The sequence below is a fragment of the Saccopteryx bilineata genome, chromosome 4, assembly GCF_036850765.1.
Source record: "Saccopteryx bilineata isolate mSacBil1 chromosome 4, mSacBil1_pri_phased_curated, whole genome shotgun sequence".
Lineage (NCBI taxonomy): Eukaryota > Metazoa > Chordata > Mammalia > Chiroptera > Emballonuridae > Saccopteryx > Saccopteryx bilineata.
Window position 1 is genome coordinate 207,546,218 of NC_089493.1, and position 18,073 is coordinate 207,564,290.

At 37.6% G+C, this 18,073-nt stretch overlaps 1 protein-coding gene across 4 annotated transcripts in view; it reads left to right on the forward strand.

The window, feature by feature from the left end:
* ATG10 (autophagy related 10) overlaps nt 1-18,073 on the forward strand; it is a 446,721-nt gene that overhangs the window by 63,161 nt on the left and 365,487 nt on the right. For all 4 annotated transcript variants that reach the window (XM_066273721.1, XM_066273720.1, XM_066273719.1 and 1 more), the window contains one exon: nt 3,479-3,598. In XM_066273721.1, coding sequence (XP_066129818.1) covers nt 3,491-3,598 — 108 coding nt within the window. In that variant the 5' untranslated portion in view covers nt 3,479-3,490. The remainder of the gene's footprint in view (nt 1-3,478; nt 3,599-18,073) is intronic.

Consider the following 18,073-nt stretch of genomic DNA (forward strand, 5'->3'; position numbering starts at 1 on the left):
AAATGCAAAAAAGGAAAAAATTTTGGTCAAGAATAAAATTATTTACTTGTAAGTGATGGTCAAGTAAGATATAATGAGAGGGATAAGAGGTTAACAGGAAAAGGGAAAAAAATTACTATTTTATTAAGTGTAGTAAAAACTTAGTAGAATGGAGAGCCAGGATTGGGAGGAATGCTAATGAGTTAAAAAGCGAAGTCAAAAGCACCGAAAATGCCACAAGGAAAATAATTTGAATCCCAAATTAAATAATTTGTTCATGATTGAGGATTGAATGAGAGGAAAAGTGAAGGAGAAAAGAAGAAACTAATAGAAAGGAAGAAAAGAGAAAAAGGGGAAACGGAAAAGAAAAAAAAAGATAAAAGAACAAAAAGAGAGAGAGAGAGTTAAGGATTTTGGAGTGCAACCCTCATAGAGAAAAAGGAAGAAGAAAAGAAAGAAAATGGGAGATTTAACACTTATGGGTAGTATAGTTCAAGAAGGGGTAAGAATAAGATGGGCAGAGAATATACGGACCAAGGTGGAGGAAAAAATAATAATAAAGACAAGAAGATGAGGGAAACAAAAAAAAAATGCAAAAAGTTATAAAGTCTGTGGATTCTTTTTGATTTTGAGAGGTTATCTCTTGCTTTTTCTTTTCTTTCTGTCTTTGTGGTTGGTTACTTGGTACCCCAGGCTCTGCCCCTGTGGCACGCTTAGGTAGAGGTTTTCAGTTGATAAGTCTCTATGGCGATATCATATATTAGGCTTCAGTCTCGTTGGTAGTCGGGGCTTGTTAGCATTTGCAGGCTCAGACAGTGAGAGAGTCCGTTTTCCCGGAGCCTCTCTCCTAGTCTCTCCTTCCTGAATTAGCAGCCTGGTGATCCAGCTATGAGGTTGCCGCTGCCTCTGCCTGGAGAGTAAGAGGCTCACAAGGTTCCATTGGAGCAAAGATGGCCCGGGCGCTGGGGATGGCTCTGTGGCCTCTACCTCAGGTGCTAGAGTGGCTCTGGTCGCAACATGACGACGCCCAGGATGGGCAGAGCATCGCCCCCTGGTGGGCAGAACGTCCGCCCCTGGTGAGTGTGCTGGGTGGATCCCGGTCGGGCGCATGCGGGAGTCTGTCTGACTGTCTCTTCCCGTTTCCAGCTTCAGAAAAATGAAAAAAAAAATAATAAAAGAGGCTCAAAGAGCTGGCAAATCCCCGCTCTATTCCCACTCAGCACAGGGCTCTGGGTAAGGCTCTCTCAGTCAGAGCCGCCAGTGTAATCAGGTGGGGCTGGGTGCCAATTGCTCTCAAGGTGACTTTCTTTCTTTTTTTTTTTTTGTATTTTTCTAAAGTTAGAAACAGGGAGGCAGTCAGACAGACTCCTGCATGCGCTTGACCGGGATCCACCTGGCATGCCCACAGGGGGGCGATGCTCTGCCCATCTGGGGCATTGCTCTGCTGCAACCAGAGCCATTCTAGCGCCTGAGGTAGCGGCCATAGAGCCATCCTGAGCGCTTGTCAAGGTGCCTTTCCATGAGCCTCCAGGCATGTCCAGCATGCCTCAGCTCTGTGCGACCACTCTCTGTGCGACCACTCTCCCCAGGCTTTTTGCACTTTGTATCCTGTTTTGGCTGGTAAGAAGATGCCCTAGTCGCTGCCTGCAGAACAGGAGGTCTTAAAAGTTGCTAGGTTCCTCTTTTTAATGTACAGCCCTGAGAATGAAAGCTCAGCCAATCAGAAGATGCCCCTACCCCTACGTGCATAGCAAGAGGCACTCAAACATATCTTGCCTCTTGTCTTAGATCACTGAACAGAGAGAGATTTTGTCAGAGCCACGTAGGTCAGTTGGGAGGTGAGCAGACTGTGGGTTAAGCTAATTTCAGCGATTGGATCCACAGATCTGCTCCCGACACAGACTGCAATCTGCTTGTGTGCCCCTCCCCCTAACACTTTCATATTTCTCCTTCCTGTTGCTGTTAGCTTGAGTGGCTGGGTTAGTTGCCCCGCCCACCTGCCCAGAGAAGTTTGGGCGTGGGGAAGTTCTTTTGTGCACTCCCCGTGCACTGCTGTTCAGGGTGCAGGGACCACACCGAGACTCTGGTCACAACCCACACAAAGGCCTCCGACTCTGCCCCTCTGTCTGGGAACACGGGCACCCACTCCCGGGGCACTAGGAGGAACCTTTCCCACACTATTCGTGCTCGCTTGACCAGGATATCAGGGCTAATCGCGGCTTCTACTAGCCCATCTTTGCTGGGTCCGGTGTGGGCGTTAGCTTCCGTTGGCTGAGTCGCCGCAGGCACACTGTTTCCTCGGCTTGGATGTCTGTGCCGCAGCCTGGCTTCCTCCACACCCTCAGCCTTCACTCTATCTCAATTCCAAGTGAAAGCAGTCCTTGCTTAGGTTAGTGAGGAAGGCAGAGTGTTCCTTTCTCCATCTTATTTCCTACAGGGTTGATTATATATTTAGTCAATTTTTCTCTCGATCATACCTTCGTTTTCAGTGTATGGGACTTTCAGACGCTCCAAGGATAGATTTTTCTGTCTCTGGTTGAAGAACTTGTTGAAATTTTGGGGAGAATTATCAGTAGCACTCCTCACGGCACCATTTCTCTTACGTCACTCGAACAAATTCTTATATACGTCAAACAAAATATGAATAATCAGAAAGAACACTGGACTGAGATTCAGTTAGTATTGACAGATCATTGGCCCAGAGTCAAACTGGGGTTTCAGTCCTTTCTCATTTATATTCTTGAGCTGATTACACTGTCTTTTTTATTTGATGAATGGAGATAACAACAACTTTTGGACTGTGTGAGGATTAAATGGTATATGCAGTGTTTAGGATAGTGCTTCAAGTAACCAGTCAACAAGTACTAATTGTTCTGCTGATGCCTGTCACTAATGAGAATGAGGGAATTCAGTTGGTCTATCTTTTCTTATCAAGAGACTTGAATTTACATAAATTTTGAGTTTTCCTCTAGCTCTAAAATTCTCTTTCTATAAACAATGTTTTATGTTTTGTACTTCACAGATACATGGGTATACCTTGATTTGTCACATTTGTAGACATAATGAAGTAGGTAACTAATGTGATAATCATAACCTTACACCTTAAAAAACAAATATTTTTAGACTTTACAACACGATTTATTAGTGGGTTGAATTGTCTAATAGAGTGTGACGAGTAGCTCAGCTTTACTAATCATTGTCATGCTGTCTACTTAGGAGCTAAATTAGGTAGTAGAAAAGGAAGTTCTGAGGAGGTTGAAAGCTTAGAAGAGAGATAAAATTAAGCTCTTAAAACTGAATTTATGGACATGTTCTTCCTGATTAAAAATGGAGATAGGATGAGAAAGATGGAAACAAACAATATATATATTTTTAGAATGGCTCTGAGGTTGTTTTCTATTTTATGTTCCAAATTTTCATTTGTTTAAATAAATAATCAAATTAGCAGAATTCTTTTTAGTCTTCATTCTATAGCTGATACTTAGTTTTTATATTGCAGTTACCAGTTAGTATGGAAGAAGATGAATTTTTTGGAGAACAAACATTCCAGCATTATTGTTCAGAATTTATCAAACATTCACAGAGGATAGGTGATGGTTGGGAATGGAGAGCTTCAAAGGTAAGAATAAGAAATTTTATTTTTTATTTCGAGTTTTTTTTCTTTTCTTTTTTTGTGTTGTAAACCCTTAGTAATTGAAACTAGTGTTTGAAAGCTAACTTGATTTAGTAAAAGGCTTAAATTGAAGAATGTTTTAAAACATATTTATTTTATTACTTCAACTATATATACTCATTATAATTAGGTAATGAAGTATTATTTAGAAAAGTTTATAGGTGACCTGCTTTAATTTAATAGACAAGAATACTTAGCATATTAATTATCTGAATATAAACAGATGCTTTTGTGGTTCTTCAACATTTGTTTACCCTATTAATTTTCTTAGGAAACTACCTTTGTCCAGAGAGAGAAAAGATGAATCTGAAACCACACCACAGTCAATCACAAATTCTAAAATATTGAGGACTGTGCTAATTGGGAAGTTTTAAATAGTGTAAACACATTTCAAAATGTTTTTTCTTTTGCTTCTATTCATTGATAATAGTGAAAAGGTCTATGCGATCTTTTATTTTCACATATGTATAATATTTAGTAAGGTTCTCTGTTAAAAGCTTTTTAAAAGTTCCTTGAAATTCCTTTCATTTTTTTTTTCTTTTCCTTTTTCTTTCTTTTTTTTATAATCCTCTTGTCATTGTGTTACTGGAAAGGGGACCTGGCGCTTGGTGGGTCTGCCTAGGACCAGTGGGAGTGTGTGGGTTCTTGACTTCATGCAGAAAATATTTCATGACATGAGTCCAGGTGATTTTGAGAGTACATTTATTAAAGCTAGGGATAGTGAAACAGAAAAGGGCTTAGGATAGAAGAAGCAACAGGAGAGCTAAGTGGAGCTGCTTTGGTTTATTGGGAAGTCATAGAAAAGGGGGCCTTGGAGACAGGTTCAGGTGGATAGCCCAGGATGAACTGCTGCTGCCCATGGCTCCCCTGGTTGCTAGTCTTGTGGGATCCATCAGAGTTTGGGAGATGCATGCTATGGGGGAAAAATAGAAGAAAGAGGAAGGGAAAGGGAAAGGCATGAACTTGCTCCTGGGATAGAGAATATGCTGACATTTCCTTCTAGAGAGTGAATTTTCTCTGCTTGACATCTTATCTGATTCCTGAAAAAGTGATGAATCTCGATTCTCTGCTGATTGGTTCTGTTTCCTATATGGACTCTAAGAAACATGAACAGTTTTGAGCCGATTACTATGATTCAGAACTAGGCCAGAGAAATGTAGGATCTCTTGACTGGGTCTAGTGTCACTGGGGAGAGAAGCCATAATTTCTTCTTGGGTTATATGGCTAGATTTTGACCGCATGGCACATGGGATGGTTCAGAGGTGTGGTAGATTCCAGCTTCATTCTCTCAGTTAGTGACTGACTGGTCAGTCCATAAGGCCCTAGGGCCTCTCTAGCTCCAGGATATTATGACCTTACTTGCATGTTTATTAATTTTAGTTTTATAATTTTGTTTGCTATTGTGTTTGAATTTTTATTAATTCTTCTATGCTTATTATTGAGAGAAAAGAACTGCTAACTTTTGTATGTTAATTTCAACTATTCAATTACTGATTTCTCCTTTTAGTTTTTATAATTTTGCAGTGATTTCCCTGTAGAGTGAGGCCATCTTCAAATGAAGTTTTTTTTATTTGTAATATTTATTGTAATATTCTTCTCTATTCTATTTTATTTTAATTTATTTTATTTTTCTTCTCTTTTCAAGTATGAAGAAGGGAGATAGAGACAGACTCCCACATGCACCCTGACCAGGATCCACCTGGCAACCCCCATCTGGGGCCAATAGTCTGCTCATCTGGGGCCATGCTCGCAACCGAGTTAATTTTTAGTGCCTGAGGTGGAGTCTCCACGGAGCCATCCTCAGTGCCTAGAGTAGATGCACTTGAACCAATCAAGCTGTGGCTGTGGGAGGGGAAGAGAGAGAAAAAGAAAGAGAGAGAGAGAGAGAGAGAGAGAGAGAGAGAGGGGAAGGGGAAGGATGGAGAAGCAGATGGTCACTTCTCCTGTGTGCACTAACTGGGAATCGAACCTGGGATATCCACATGCCAGGCTGATGCTCTACCACTGAGCCAACCAGCCAGGGCTCTATTATATTATGAATTGATTAGAAAAATGTTAAGTAAAGTGATAAAGTTCTCTTGTTTATTTCTTCATCACGATCTTAATATTAACCCCTTGAGAAATAGTACAAATGGTTATGTATGTCCTTGTGCCTCCTGACCAGAGTACTATGTGTAAGGCAACATTAAAAAAAAGGCAAATGTATGTTCTTGTTTCCATAAATGGTTATCAAACAAACATGATTTTAAGTTAATAAAACTGTAACTGTAACTAATTTCATTTTTTGAAAACAATTTCACTCCTGGAGGTCAGCGAGCATGAAAAAGCTCACTACTCAAAGGGTTAATACTCCTGATATGTAGTAATTAAACCAAATCATTGGTTCTTGGTTGTTTATTCATTGAATGAATAAAGGTTTCTGACCTCTTTTGACCTGTAATAATTTGTGTGGCTATTCCTTGGGAACTGTCTTTTCATCAGGTTATATATACTTTTTTAATTTTTGTTTTTTTTCTTTGTTTCTTTTCTTTTTATTTTTCACCAATTTTTAAAAAAATAATTTTTCTTTTAAGCTGGAGGCAGAATGCTCTAGATTCCTGTTACCATTTCTGTGACCTACCAGAATGGGAGAGAAGAGGTTTAGGGAGGGAGCTAGAACTGGACTGCATGTGTGTGTGTGTGTGTATGCTGGGGTGGTGGGGCTATGGGACCATCTCCAGGAGGGAGATTATATCTGTCAGAAGTTTCCTCACTGAATTTGTTGAAACTAGTTCCCCATGAACCAGTTTCCAGGACTTGTTTATATTCTTGCTCTGGCCTCTGCTTCAGGGATTGGTATGGCTAAATCTATCTTCTTGTTTGCTGCCATGGTCTGCTGAGTTAGGAAAGTTTCCTACCCTTTGCAATGAGAATTGCACCTTTAATTAAGAATAGTTCTTTTTTAATGTGCGGGGGCGGGGGGAGCCTATAGATAGTATTAAAGCAAAACAAAACACTGTTAAGAGAAAACCTGTATAGCCTTAGGACAAGGACTGCAAACTCAAAACTGCAGCAGTCAGGCTTGGTAATGTAAATGGGTAAAGCTGCCAGAGACAGGGCAGTATGGACACTGAGTCATGTGGCCTGTGGCTGACCAGAGTGCTTGGCCTGTCATTAGAGTTACCAGATCTTCCAAGAAAAGTAAAAATGGTTTGGCAGGAGAAATATCTAAACTTTTAAATGTTGATAAATAATTTTAAAAGATATATTTAAAATTTTATTTTATTGATTTTATAGAGAGAGAAGGGGAGAGAGAGAGAGAGAGACAGAGACATTGATATGTTGTTCCACTTATCTGTGCATTTATTGGTTGATTCTTGTATGTGCCTTGATGGGGGATTGAATCTGCAATGTTGGCATATCAGGATAATGTTCTAACAAACTGAGCTACCAAGCCAGGGCAAAAAGATATTTTTTAAACACAGTGAGGACCAATCTCAACATGCCAGTGATGCATAATAATGGGAGCTATGTGTGGCTAGTCGATGACTTCTGGGGTTGGGAGTCTTACATGGCGTTACTGTAGTTTCTCACCTGGCCCTGCCTCAGTGCACAGTGTTGATCTGATTTCGTAAAAGGAGCCCCAGGAAAACAGATTCCTGCTTTCTAAGTTTTTGGATCTTAGTCTTCTTACTCAGTAATTTCAGCAGCCCTGTACCACTTTCATGAAGGAAGTTGTGCGTCAGTCACTCGGTTGTTTGCCCCAAACTTCCATCTGTATTAGTATGTCAGCCTTTCTGTTAGAATTTGTAGATAATACCTAAACTGTTGTTTTACTTTTTAGACTCTATACTTTTATTTTTATTTAAAAGAGCTATATAGAAGTACAATTAGCAAACAGTATTTAAAATGTACAATTGGGAAGTTTTGACCTATGTATAGACCTATGAACCTTCAATATAATCAAGAAAGTGAACATTTCCATCAGCCCCAAAAGCTTCCTTGTATACTTTTGTAATACCTCCCTCTGCCCCTTCCTACCCCTGAAAGTTATTTTAAAAAAGAATCTTGTTTATTCTGATATATATATAGTTTCCTTTAAAGAGTACACATACTGTCACTCATACTTTCAGCTTTGTTCATAAATCACTTTGGCACCATTCATTTTACTTTTTAATTTTGAGAATTGTAATAATATTTAGAGAATTTGCATAAATTCAGCTTTATAGATGAGACAAAACATCATCTTTCCCTGCAAAGTTTATAAGAAAAGCAGTATTAATTAACAAAACGTAATAATTTTAAAAAAATTGAAAAGAAAGCAGTTTCTAAATGTAGTCAGAACAGTCCTAATTTTTGTATCTGGTGGTATGCAGAATAGGAACACTACTTCTTAATCATTTTTCAGTGGGGCTGGATGCTGTTGGCATCTGGGAAAGACAGTTCTTGTTCCCTTACCCCAACATTTCCAAACCCTTCAGGTAGGTGGTATGCTCTCACTGAGAGCTACTGTTTAACACGATGGTCTGTCTGAAATGAAAGATTGTGGATAAGAACATGGGCTTCAGAGTTAGGTAGACCTGGACATAAATCCCTGCTTGTTTACTAGTTCTCTATTGGACTAATTACTTAATGTCTCCAAACTTATTTTTTTAATCTATAAAATAACATTAATACCCATCTAATAAGGTTACTGTGTAGATTAAATGAGGTTTTCAAGAGTTTAGTGCAGTTTGTGGCAAGTGGAAAGCATATTATGGTTATAATTTTTAGTTGGTTTGAAATATCCAGTGTCTTTTATAGAATAATGCTATAAATGAAAATGTAGTTAGGTTTTTTTAGAAAACTCTAAGAAAGTCTGTTTAGCACCAAATATACTATACTGGTCTGTGGTGTATTATTACAGGGGTCCCCAAACTTTTTACACAGGGGGTCAGTTCACTGTCCCTCAGACCGTTGGAGGGCCGCTACATACAGTGCTCCTCTCACTGACCACCAGTGAAAGAGGTCCCCCTTCTGGAAGTGCGGTGGGGGACCGGATAAATGGCCTCAGGGGGCCGCATTCAGCCTGCAGACCGTAGTTTGGGGACGCCTGCCTAAGATAAGAAAGGGGAACAAAAGATGGTGAATAACAGTGAATGCAATTCTTTGAAACATATGAACTATCTTAAAAACCCACGAGTTTATAATGTTGAGAAAGAGAGAGAGAGAGAGAGAGAAGAGAGAAAGAACATGAGGGAAAGTGGAGTTGAAAAATCTCCAAACCTAACTCATTTTACATCATTGAGAGTATCTAAGACATCAACTCTTTATTTTGAAAATTGTTAGAAAGAAAGAATAAGCATTTATCTTGTTTTTCCTATATAAACTATATTTCATGGTAACCAAATAACCTAATTGGATAAAGGAATTTTTTTTTTTTAGAATTTTATCTGGTAAACATAGAAAAGATGGTGGAATTTAAAAAAATCACCACTTTTCCTGACTAGGCGGTGGCACAGTGGATAGAGCATCGGACTGGGATGTGGAAAAATCACCACTTTTCAATACCTAATAAAATGAATTAGGAGCAGTAATGAGTGGATGGAACTGTTAGATGAAAGGTATATGGGATATTTACAGATGAAAGCTTGAACTATCATCACCTGAACCTAGTGATCAATCTTGGCATTACTAAAAATAGGGCATCCAGATATTATGTACTTTCTGAAGTTTTTTTTTTTTTTTTTTTTTTTTTTAATATTTACTGATTTGAGAGAAAGAAAAAAAGGGAAGGGGGAGAGAGAGAGACATTGATTTGTTGTTCCACTTATTTATGTATTCATTGGTTGATTTTTGTATGTGCTCTGACTGGGAATGGAACCCACAACCTTGGCGTATGGGGATGATGCTCTAATAAACTGAGTTACCTAGCCAGGGCTAATTCCTGAAGTTTTATAACATGAATAACAGAGCATAATCTATGGAATATTCTTACCCCTCAAACTGAATCTGAATAGGATCAGTTAAGGAAATCAAGTGATAGAGGACTAAGTTAATTGACACCACAAGAAACATATAGAAAAATCTAGAAATCTAACCCAATTTCCTTTAAAAATTAGCAGTAAGATAAAGAAGTGAGGAGAAGGACTGTGTCTTTAAGTATCTAGGATTTAAGACCAGGTTTTTTTTCCTCTTCAGTATTCTTTCTGAGCAGCAGCCAGTAAGTGGTGCCATTGCAGCTCAGGTCAACTCTCCTTGGGAAGGTGGCGAGCATCACCGCGGTGCAGGGAGATGGGCCCACTAACCGTTCTCTTGGATATTTGACAGCGTCAGCTTGCTGTGAACGTTTCTAAGTCCTCACTTTTTCCCCCTCTGAAGTTATCTTACGGACCTATAACAAAGAGTTTGAGGATAAATAACAGTTTTTGGAATGGTAACAATTGGTTCTCAAACTAGTAACAGTTCACATCACACTGAATAGTACTACTCCAGATTGAAAGAAATTCAAAAAACATATCCTAATGTAATGTGTGAAACTTATTTGGATCTTGACTCAAACAAATCAACCTGAAAGGAACTATTTGAAACAATTGGGGTATTTGATTATGGATTAAGGTATAAAATGATACCAAGGAGCTTAGCAAAGAAAAAAACAAACCAGGGATAGTTGAAGCAATGTGGCAAAATCTTATTAAATGAGAAACAGGGAGGCAGGGAGGCAAAGAGACAGACTCCTGCATGCGTCCCCACAGGGATCCACAAGGCCAGCTCCCTACAGGGCGATGCTCTGCCCATCTGGAGCTGCTGCACCATTGCTTGGCAACTGAGCTATTTCAGCACTTGAGGTGAAGCCATGGAGCCATCCTCAGCGCCAGGGACCCAATTGCTTGAACCATTTGAGCCATGGCTGCAGGAAGGGAGGGGAGAGAGAGAGAGAGAGTGAGTGAGTGAGAGAGGAGGATGCTTCTTCTGTGTGCCCTGACCAGGAATTGAACCCCGGACATCCACACACTGGGCCAACACTCTACCACTGAGCTAACTGGCCAGGGCATTTTTCTCTACTTTTATCTATGTTACATATATGCTTCCATTTCTTCTATCTTGTCACAATTTACTCTTTACACTAAACTTTATTCATAATTATAAATGTTCTTAGCCTTATCTTAGATTCAGACCCCGTTAGAGAATTTTGGGTAGCTTAAAGCTTCAAAGCAACTCGTCTTTTAAATTTATGTGTGTATTTGTGTCGGTGTGTTTTTACATAGTAGGTGTGAGAACATTAGTTTAGGACCTCATTAGTTTAGGACTTTCTGTGATTCAACCCATAGGTTTTCAGCTTTCTGCTTTCACTTTTGTATAACAGAAACAGGAAGAGAGAACAAAACAAAATATTATATTAATCTTGAGATTAGATTTTATACAGTTAATAGTATATCATTTTGTGTGTTATTATTGAAGAAATAAGCCCCCATTAATCCTGCCTTTTCAGTTAAACCTACTTGATTATATTTTGAAATTTATATAGCAACTCAGAAATATTTTGATTACTTCCTTTGCAGCTTAGGAACTACTTATTGAAAGGGCTGTTTCCTAAATTTATATAGCGTAAACTTTAAAAATTTTATTTATTCTTAGAAATTTAAACTGATTTTTAAATTCCTCCTTTCAGTGGTCTTTCTCCTCGTTAATTCACATTTATTTTCTTAAAGCCCTTTATCATTATGTTAATTACATCAAATTCATATTATAAGACTAGATTCTAAAATATTTTCATATTTTATTTTATTCCATCTTTTATAACTGTGTTGGTAGAAAACCCATCTTCCTCTTGCCATCGATCTTGCTGCCCTGTTGAATTTCATGTATTGTTTATTTACACGCTGTTTTTAAGATCTTATTATGATAAGCTTTAAGCGTATAAAAGTAAATTCCCATGTACCTATCACCTGGCTCTCACAGCGATCAATTCACAGCCAGGAGCATACTGTTTTAAAGCATCTGTGGCAAATATAAAGTGATGTAATAATCTCAATTTAATTAACTTGGCTTTCTTTTTTTCTGTATGTTTTAAAATTATGGGTTTTTCAAGTGTTGTTTAAATGTATTTATCATATTAATCATTATATAGAAAAGATAATAAATGAGCTCAGGAAAAGACCCTAGAGACATAAAATATTACTTCTAAAATTTTCTATTTATTTTAAAAATTATGGGAAAATACACATAATATAAAATTTACCATATTAACCATTTTTAAGTGTATAGTTCAGTAGAGGTAAGTACATCCACACTGTTGTGAAACCAAGTTCCTGAACAATTTTTATCTTTCGGAATTGGAGCTTTGTACCCATTAAACCCTAGCTCCTCATTCCCTCTTCCCCTCAGCCCCTGACAACCACCAGGCTACTTTCTGTGTGTATGAATTTGACTACTCTAGGCTTCTCATATAAGTGGAATCATACAGAATTCATCTTTTTGTGACTGACTTATTTCACTCAGCATAATGTCTTCCAAGTTCATTATTTCTACAAATTTTGAATTAGAGTTATGGAATAGAGAGCTAAACAGAGAATTGGAAGTGAATCTCTGTTAGATGACAGCATCTTGAGTTACATAGCCTCATTCTGTTAAGCGATTTTATTTATTTCTAAAACACAATATGATTAAAGAGGATTAAATATGACACACACACAAAGATCCTTTAGGAAGGGTGGAAGTTGTACTGGGTCAGGATGTTTGAGCATAGTTTCTGATCAATAGTTGACCACAAAGCTATGTGCATAAATGTAATGTTGAGAGAAAGAATCCAGATTCAAAAGAGTTTATCATTTTTTAAAGTCATAAACTGTGTATGCTTAGCTAAGGATCCTGAACTGTATCCTGAAATAATGAAGAATTACTAAAGAATTTTAATCAAGGAATAATGGATTAGAATTGCATTTTATAAGATCACTTTGGCAGGGTGGAAGGCAAGTTGGCAGAAGGCGAGGTTAGAGACAAAAAGCAGAAATAATGGCCTGAACCAAGAGAGTGGCCTCTGCGAACAGAGGGCAGAGGACGCAGAGGTAAGAAAATTTGAGAGATTTTTTAAAGGTGGAATAAACTGATATAATGATCCATTAGGTCTAAGAATTGAGGAGATGGGAGTATAAGCCTTCAGGTTTATGTACTGAGCCAGGAGGATGGTGAAGCCATCTATTAAAACAAAGAATTCAACTAATAGGAGGTTGAAAGATGATGAACTCAGTATTGATCACATGGAGTCTGAGGTCAACAGAACTCTAATCTATGAGATTGCTTATGTAATTAAATATTGTGTAAAACCTGTTGTTTAGAAAAAGATAGGAGTATATGAAAATATGGGAATCGGCTCTTACTACAGTCCTATGTCAAACTTGGTCAGTTCAGTTGTTGTCATGGTACCTAAGTTTATTCATTGATTCTAATAATCTTGAAAAAGAATGAAGAAAATAAGACCATCCTACATATACTTTTTAAAAATTTTTTTATTGATTTTAATTTATTGTGCTTACATAGATTCAAGTGTCCCAATGAATTTATCTCCATCCCCCCACCTCCATGTTCTCCTTGATACCCCCTTTGACCCCTCCCCCAACACCCTCCCCACTTCCATTCAGGATTTGCTGTCCTGCTCTCTATACTGCTGTGTTATGTGTATATAATTTCACTAATCTCTTTTCCTTCTCTGATCCCATCCTCTCAGATCCCCTTTCCCTCTGGTCCCTTTGATCCGCCTCTGTCTCTATTCCGTTCCTCAGTTCACATTGTTCATTAAATTCCTCATATGAGTGAGATCATATGATATTTTTCTTTCTCTGCCTGGCTTATTTCATTTAGCATAATAATCTCCAGGTCCATCCATGTTGTCGCAAAAGGTAAGATTTCCATCTTTGTCACGGCCGTGTAGTATTCCATTGTGTATATGTACCATTGCTTTTTAATCCACTCGTCCACTGACGGACACTTGGACTGTTTCCAGATCTTGGCTATTGTAAACAATGCTGCAGTAAACATGAGGGTGCATTTCTTATTTTGAATCAATGATTTGGTATTCTTAGGATAATTTACCTAAAAGTGGGATGACTGGATCAAAAAGCAGTTCCATTTTTAATTTTTTTTTTTTTTTTTTGTATTTTTCTGAAGTTGGAAACAGAAAGGCAGTCAGACAAACTCCCGCATGTGCCCGACCGGGATCCACCCAGCATGCCCACCAGGGGGCGATGCTCTGCCCATCTGGGGTGTTGCTCTGTTGCAACCAGGGCCATTCTAGCATCTGAGGCAGAGGCCATGGAGCCGTCCACAGCGCCTGGGCCAACTTTGCTACAATGAAGCCTTGGCTGCAGGAGGGGGAGAGACAGAGAGGAAGGAGATGGGGAGGGGTGGAGAAGCAGATGGGTGCTTCTCCTGTGTGCCCTGGCCGGGAATCAAACCCAGGACTCCTGCACACCAGGCTGATGCTCTACCACTGAGCCAACTGGCCAGGGCCTCATTGTGGTTTTAATTTGCATTTCTCTAATGATTAGTGATGTTGAACATTTTTTCATATGCCTATTGTCCTCTTTGGAAAAGTGTCTATTCAGTTCTTTTGCCCATTTTTTTATTGGGTTATTTACTTTCCTGGTGTTGATTTTTTAAGTTCTTTACAAATTTTGGTTATTAACACCTTATGAGACTTATTGTTGAATATATTCTTCCATTGTGTTGTTTGTCTTTTTATTTTGTTCATATTGTTGTTAGCTGTGCAAAAGCTTTTTAGCTTGATATAGTCCCATTTGTTCATCCTGTCCTTTATTTCACTTGCCTGTGGAGATAAATCAGCAAATATATTGCTGCAAGAGATGTTGGAGAGCTTACTGCCTATGTTTTCTTCCAAGATGTTTATGGTTTCACGACTTACATTTAAATCTTTTATCCATTTTGAGTTTATTTTTATGTATGGTGTAAGTTGGTGGTCTAGTTTCATTTTCTTGCAGGTAGCTGTCCAATTTTCCCAACACCATTTGTTAAAGAAACTGTCTTTATTACATTGTATGCTTTTACCTCCTTTCTTAAATATCAGTTGTCCATATAGGTGTGGGTTTATTTCTGGGTTCTCTGTTTCATTGATCTATATACCTGTTCTGATGCCAGTATCTACCTATTTTGAGTACAATGGCTTTGTAGTATAACTTGATATGAGGAAGTGTGATGCCTCACATTTTATTCTTCTTTTTTAAAATTGCTGAGGCTATTCGGGTTCTTTTTTGGTTCTATATACATTTTTGGAATATGTGTTCTATATCTTTGAAGTATGCCATTGGTATTTTAACAGGAATTGCATTGAATTTATAGATAGCTTTGGATAATATAGACATTTTAATGAAATGTTTATTCTTCCCATTCATAAACACGAAATATGCTTCCACTTGTTTGTATCTTCCTTGATTGCTTTATTCAATGTTTTATTATTTTCTGAGTACAAGTCTTTAACCTTCTTGATTAAATTTATTCTTAGGTACGTTAGGTTTTTTTTGTTGCAATAGTGAAGCGGATTTTTTCCTTAATTTCTTTACTGACAGTTCATATTTGGTGTATAAAAATGCCTCTGATTTCTGAGTATTAATTTTATACCCTGCCATCTTGCTGAATTCACTTATCAGGTCCAATAGTTTTTTGACTGAGACTTTGGGGTTTTCTATGTACAGTATCATATCATCAGCAAATAATGATAGTTTTACTTCTTCTTTTCCAATTTGGATGCCTTTTATTACTTCTTCTTGTCTGATTACTGTGGCTAGGACTTCCAGAACTATGTTGAATAAGAGTGGTAAAAGGGGGCACCCCTGCCTTATTCCTGATCTTAAGGGGATTGCTTTTAAGTTTTGCCCATTTAGTATGATGTTGGCTGTGGGTTTGTCATATATGGCCTTTATCATGTTGAGGTATGTTCCCTGTATTCCCACTTTGCTGAGAGTTTTGATCATGAATGGGTGCTGGATTTTATCAAATGCTTTTTCTGCATTTATTGATATACTCATGTGATTTTTCTTTCATTTTGTTTATGTAATGAATCATATTAATTGTTTTGCAAGTATTGTACTAACCTTGCCTTCCCAGAATAAATCCCACTTGATCATAATGTATGATTTTTTTTTATGTATTGCTGGATCCAGTTTGCTAATAGTTTGTTGAGAATTTTAGCATCTAAGTTCATCAGGGATATTAGCCTTTAGTTTTCTTTCTTGTGTAGTGTCTTTGCCTGTGTTTGGAATGAGAATTATGCTCATTTCAGAAAAGGAGCCTGAAAGTCTTTTCTCCTCTTGAATATTTTGAAATAGCTTGAGAAGGATAGGAGTTAGTTTTTCTTTGAATATTTGATAATATTTGCCTGTGAAGCCATATGACTCTGAACTTTGTTTTTTGGGAGTTTTTTGATAACTGTTTCAATCTCTTTTGATGTAATCAGACTATTTAGGTTTTCAGATTCTGGCAGATTGATTTTTGAAAGATTGTAAGTTTCGAGGAATTTGTCCCTTTCGGCTAGGTTGTCTAATTCTTTGGCATATAGTTCTTCATAGTATTTTCTTGCAATCCTTTGAATTTCTGCTGTGTCAGTTGTTACTTTTCCACTCTCATTTCTAATTTTATTTATTTGAGTCCTCTCTTTTTTTATTGGTGAGTTTGGTTAAAGGTTCATCAATCTTGTTTACCTTTTCAAAGAATCAGCTCTTGGTTTCATTGATCTTCTGTATTGATTTTTTAGCCTCTATGTCATTTATTTCTGCTCTGATTTTTATTATTTCCTTTTTTCTCCTTCCTATGGGATGTTTTTTTTTTTTCTAGTTCTTTTAGATGTAGGTTTAGGTTGTTTATTTGGGCTTTATCTTGCTGCTTAAGGTATGACTGTAGTGCTATAAACTTCCCTCTCAGGACTACTTTTGCTGTGTCCCATAAATTTTGAGTTCTTGTATGTTCATTTTCATTTGTTTCAAGGAAATTTTTTATTTCTTTTTTTTAATCTCATTGTTAACCCATTTGTTATTTAACAACATGCTATTTAGTCACCAGGTTTTTGAATTTTTTTGTTCATCTATTGTAGTTGATTTCTAGTTTCATGACATTGTGATCAGAGAAGATGCTTGATATGATTTCAAGCTTCTTAAATTTATTATATTCGTATTGTGTCCTAACTTGTGGTCTATCCTAGAGAATGTACCATGAGTACTTGAAAAGTATGTGTATTCTGCTGCTTTAGTGTGAATCCTTTAGGGTGAAAGATTCTGAAGATATCTATTAAATCCAGATGATCTAGTGTGTCCTTTAAGATTGTTGTTTCTTTGTTAATTTTCTTTTTTTGAGGATCTATCCAGTGATGTCAGGTGGTATTGAAATCCCCTACTATTATAGTATTGCTATTGATCTCGCCCTTTATGTTCATCAACGTCTGCTTTATAAATTTAAGTGCTCCTATATTAGGCATATAGGTATTTATAATGGTTATATCTTCCTGTTGGATTGCTCCCTTTATCATTATGTAGTGACTTTCTTTATCCCTTACTGTAGCCTTTGTTTTAAAGTCTATTTTGTCAGGTACAAGTATTGCTACCCCAGGTTTTTTTCATTTCCGTTTGCATGAAATATATTTTTTTATCCCTTTACTTTCAGTCTGTGTATCTCTTCTTTTGAGATGGGTCTCTCTTAGACAGCATATATACGGGTCCTGTTTTGTTATATATTCAGCTATCTTATGTATTTTTTTTTTTTGTGGCAGAGACAGAGAGAGAGTCAGAGAGAGGGACAGATAGGGACAGACAGGAAGGGAGTGATGAGAAACATCAATTCTTGTTGTGGTTCCTTAGTTGTTCATTGATTAATTTCTCCTATGTGCCTTGACTGGGGGGCTACAGCAGACCAAGTGACCCCTTGCTCGAGCCAGCGACCTTGGTCTGAAGCTGGTGAGCCTTGCTCAAACCCAATGAGCCCGTGGTCAAGCTAGTGACCTGGGGTCTCGAACCTGGGTCCTCCGCGTCGCAGTCTGACACTCTATCCACTGCACTACCGCCTGGCCAGGCCCTTATGTCTTTTGATAGGGGAATTTAATTCATTTACATTGAAGTTTATTATTGATATGTATTTGATTATTGCCGTTTTATTCTTTAAATCTACATTCTTCCTTTTCTAGATTTTTTTCCCCTTTGTTCTTTTCACAGCAGGCCCCTTAACATTTCTTGCAGCATTGGTTTGGTTGTAATGAATTCCATGAGTTTTTTTTAATCTGTGAAGCTTTTTATTCCTCCTTCAATTTTAAATGATATCCTTGCTGGATAAAGAAATATTGGTTGTAGGCTTTTGTTTTTCATTACCTTGAATATTTTTTGACATTCCCTTCTGGCTTCTAGTGTTTCTGTTGAAATATTCAATGTCATCATTATGGGGGCTCCTCTGTAGGTAATTGAGTGC